This window comes from Quercus suber, unplaced genomic scaffold (assembly GCF_002906115.3).
Source record: "Quercus suber isolate HL8 unplaced genomic scaffold, Cork oak 2.0 scaffold_109, whole genome shotgun sequence".
In the NCBI taxonomy this organism is placed as follows: Eukaryota; Viridiplantae; Streptophyta; class Magnoliopsida; order Fagales; family Fagaceae; genus Quercus; species Quercus suber.
The window spans coordinates 1,427,658-1,432,024 of record NW_027069574.1 but is presented as its reverse complement, the minus strand read 5'-3'; the positions used below and the strand labels follow the sequence as shown (position 1 = coordinate 1,432,024).

General features: G+C 37.5%; 1 protein-coding gene across 1 annotated transcript; it reads right to left on the bottom strand.

Annotated features, from left to right (window-relative positions):
• Nucleotides 1-211: 211 nt before the first annotated feature.
• On the bottom strand, nucleotides 212-4,029 carry LOC112015674 (probable nucleolar protein 5-1). The gene is made up of 9 exons (XM_024048110.2): nucleotides 3,921-4,029; nucleotides 3,415-3,505; nucleotides 3,103-3,144; nucleotides 2,703-2,882; nucleotides 2,362-2,526; nucleotides 2,091-2,291; nucleotides 1,218-1,715; nucleotides 1,007-1,141; nucleotides 212-927 (listed from the first exon to the last, which is right to left on the bottom strand). Exons 2-9 carry the CDS (start codon nucleotides 3,490-3,492, stop codon nucleotides 424-426), a joined length of 1,803 nt encoding a protein of 600 aa, XP_023903878.2. The 5' UTR covers nucleotides 3,493-3,505; nucleotides 3,921-4,029; the 3' UTR covers nucleotides 212-423.
• Between the last annotated feature and the right edge of the window lie 338 nt (nucleotides 4,030-4,367).

Below are 4,367 nucleotides of genomic sequence, written 5' to 3'. Positions count from 1 at the left end.
AATTCTATTAGAGCTAAATCCTTTTGTATAATGAATTTGGAGCTGAATCGTTGAATATCCAGTTTCAATGTAAATGAAGCATGAGGTAAAATATTCAAATGTTAGGCAGTTGGAGGGCTTGCATTAAACAATGGGAGAAAAAGTGAACCATATACTAAATTAAAAAAGCTAACCCCCCTTTGTAAGATAAACAATCTGATTTGAAAGGGAGTGAGAAGAAATGCAACAAGAAATATTAATTATGTGATCCGCCAAATATAAAACATCCAGTCCTCTCCCTAGCCAACATCAGCATACACTAGAAATAACTTTAAGACCCCACAAATGAAAATGGGTGCAGCACTGGAAAATCGAATTTTACAGATAGAAGTACCTAGTTGCTGCTAAATTAACCAAAATTGTTCAGTTGCTGTCCAGAACCTCTCAATCCTCGCTTTTCTTCTTCTTCTTCTTTTCCTTCTTGCTTGGCACTTCAGATTCTTCTTCTTGTTCAGCATGCTTTCTTTTCTTCTTCTTCCTTTCACCTGCATCAACAATTTCATCTCCATTCTGTACCTCAGCTGAATGTTTCCTCTTTTTCTTCTTTTCCTTTGTCACCACCTCTTCACCTTCTGGCTCTGCATGATTGTCTCCATTAATTGGAATGGCTGTCTCCCCCTCATCAGCTTTCTTCTTTTTCTTCTCCTTTTTCTTCTTCTCTTTCTCTTCATGTTCTGGTTCGGCATGGTCATTTCTGTTCTCCCCCTCATCAGCTTTCTTCTTCTCTTTCTTCTCCTTTTTCTTCTTCTCCTTCTTATCTTCAACGGTAGCAAGAGCCTCCTCTGCTGCTTCCTCTGCTTTCCTCTTCTTTGTGATTTTTTCCTCCTCATTGCCAGCAGCAGCATTTAAGGTTTGCACAAGAACAGAATCCACTGAAGGATTATAAGTCTACATAAAAAAGAAAAGCTTATGAACACCTAAAACCAAGGGGGAAAATTACACATCACATAAAAAACAAATCTCAGACCTTGGCAGCATTAATCAATCCACCAGCTCCCTTCTTTCGATCCTTGTCATAGACTTCTATCTTAGGTTTGCCCTTAGCTGACCCAGCAGAGCGACCCAATTCCTTGCCTTCAAGTTTCCTTAACCGTGCTTCAAGCTGTCAAACATAGTTTATGTCAGAGAATGATTTCAGTGAAGGTCAGAGAAGTACCAGACAAATTTGTGCAAAGTACCTTGGCTCGGTTCTCTAAGCCCATAGAATTATCTTGACCATCTCCAAGAGCATCATATCTGACTGCTAATGCAGTTTTTGCAGCAAGTGACCTAGAGATTTTTCCCTTATTCTTTGGTGCTGCCTGACCAATCAAGGACGCATGGTAGATAAGCCCATATTTGGGAGTAGCATGCTTAGTCTTCAGGGCTCTGAAGAGAGCCTTTTCAGCACCAAGAATCTGGACTGTGCTACCAGGCTGCTTTGCAAGATTCATCAAACTGCCCCCATGAGCAATGAGGCGAGCACCAACAAGCTCTCCAACAAGTGCAGTCAAATTTGGGGCAATGGTGTTCATCCTGCTTTTTAGATAATCATATAGTTGTGCTCTGTACTCAGAAAGAGAAAGAACCTGGTCACAGAGTTCTTTAATATTTATCAAATCAAGGTCACTAACTTCAGTTCCCATGGATATCATAGCTGCTTCCTTCAATTCTATCTCAACCTCCTCTGCCAATATCTATAATATTTTGAGCAATCAAAACAAGAGAAACATAGTGAGGATCACCATTGTGTTTTCATTCAGAGAAAAAAAAAATATTAGCAGCACTTCCCTATCCAACTTCCATGCTTTTCCACAGTGAGAGAAGATAAAGAATTTTAATCATGGGGTTTTCACTTAAGTATGATAATAATACAATTTTGGGGAATTCTTTGGCAGCATGATTGTTCAGATGAAGCCACAAGCCAATGGATGGTGTAAGCGTGGGAGAAGATCCAATAGAAAGAAAACATAACACAAGTGGGCTGTTTTTGGATTTCTAGAAATCTGAGGTACATAAGGGAAAAACTGTGTGGGCTTCTTAAATACTTCAAAAGAAAATGAGCAACTCACCTCAGAAAAATCAAGCTGTGCAGCATTAACACGGTCACCCATAAGCTTCACAGTTTTCGCATAAAGGATATTGTCCTGGATAATCTTAGTGAGCTCAGGAAAATGCCAACCATACCATTCTCTAACCCTCATTGCATATGTGTTAAGTTCTTTATCAAGGTCATCAAGCAAGCCAATGGCCTGAATGATCATCGTGTCCACCTAGAAAGAGAGCAAATATATATCAGAGATGGGACTAACCACAGCTTATCATACATTTGAAGAAACACACCTTATCAGCACTGAACTTTAGCTTGTATCTAGATAAGCTATGAGATAAACCCAAGCTCATTGGTGCCAAATCTTGAACTCCTAGGCCAGATATCAGCTCACTCAGCTGAGACCTGACACCTCTCATCAACTCCATAACAGGCTGGTTGTGGACACATTCTATTTTCTGCAAGAAATTTTTTTTTTTTTTTTTTTGATAAGTAAGAAAGTAATATTATTAAAAGAAAAGCAGAAAAGATACACAGAGTTCATGATAGTGAGCAAAATAATCACTCCAACTTAAACAAAAGTGAAACTAAAATGCAGTCCAATATGGCTATCATCAACAGGTTTCCCAAATACCAGTTTTTCTTTAATGATATTCCCAAGCTTTGAATCTGCCACAGCTAATGTTTCACCATCACAGTGAACACGCAAGAATTTGCGGAGTCCCTTGCTGGGTTTGCTATCAATCAACAAAGTTGCTGCTTCCAAAGCTTCTGATGTATTCTCGAACTTGGAAAATGCTTTCAGCTTCACCACCTAAAGTTTGATACCCAAAACCAGAAATTAGATTCTTCACCAATCCAAACATAATATTTTAGCCAGATCATGAATTTGATACAAAATTTAACAACTGGCATTTTTTTTTTGGCACGAGGGAAGCATTAATTAAAATTTTAAGTACAATTACAAAATTTTCCTTCTAACAAGTTATTTTCCTTGTTTAACAGAGCGAACAAGAGATACAGAAAGAGCTTACTTTTCTAGCGGTCTCTGCAGTGGAAAAATCCTTATTCAAGTCCTGCAATACAAATCATACAAGTCAACAAACATCATCGGGCTAGCCACCACACTGGCTGGCGGGTGCTTTGGCCATACCTTAAACACAGACGCAAGAAGTACTTAACTCAGCCCAACACAAGCAATATAATTATTTTCTCAAGGAACTTTCTCCATTATTTGAATACCAATCACAACTCTTAACTTTCAAAATTCTACCTTGGACATACATTTCTCCACTTTTCCCAGAAAACAAATAGAACACACTTACACAAAGTTTGAACATAAATACCTCTACTTTGTTGAGCTTCCCTTCATCCAAAACTTTGAACAGGGCGAACCCTGCCGGGGTTTCGAACAGCACAAGCATCTCTCTCAACTTCCTGGGAGAAAAAAAAACACCCAATACACACAAATCAGCTCCTAACTTACAGAAACTCGACCCCCAGATTAATTCCCAAAAAACCCATCTTTATTTCTCAGAACTAAACCCAAAACCCCATAAATTCCCAACACATGGATAAACATACATAAACCATTAAACATAGATACAACCACTTATATTCACCAGGCCAAAAATCCCATCTTTATGACATTAACCGTTGTACAAATCTTTACCCATTATAGCAGTGATCAACATAAGCAAAATAAGTGCACAATCAAACCTATGCTTTCGTAAAATTTTGCACAAAAGAAAACACGTAAAGAAACCAAGTACATACGCACATACACATGCATATACATGAAATGTGTATATAAATATACACGAGAGAGAGACTAAGAAGAAACTCTGCGTACCTGCACTATTCTTCTCTGAGCAGAGCTGCGTTTGTGAGAGAGAGAGAGAGAGAATGATGGAGAGAAGAAGGGTATAGTAGTCTAGGGTTTAAGAGGTGAGGAAGAGCTGCAGAGCCTTATAAATAATATAAGGCTTCAAAATACAATGGGCCGTTGTTTCGGACTTTGGAGGCTTTAGGTTTTGAGTTTTTTTTTTTTAAATTTTCAAATCTACTTCAGCCCATCTTGAGCCCAACATGCTTTTTTTTTTTTTTAATAATAAAAAAATATTGAATACGTTAAGAGCACTGATATTATAATAGGAAAAAAAAATATTTAAACCAACAAAATCCAAAATTCACTCACTATAGGTGTAAAAATATATGACTGTTATAATAATTGTGTAAATTTACATTGACACTATTTATATTTGTATTTTTTTTTTTCTTTATGTATCATGAAGATAAA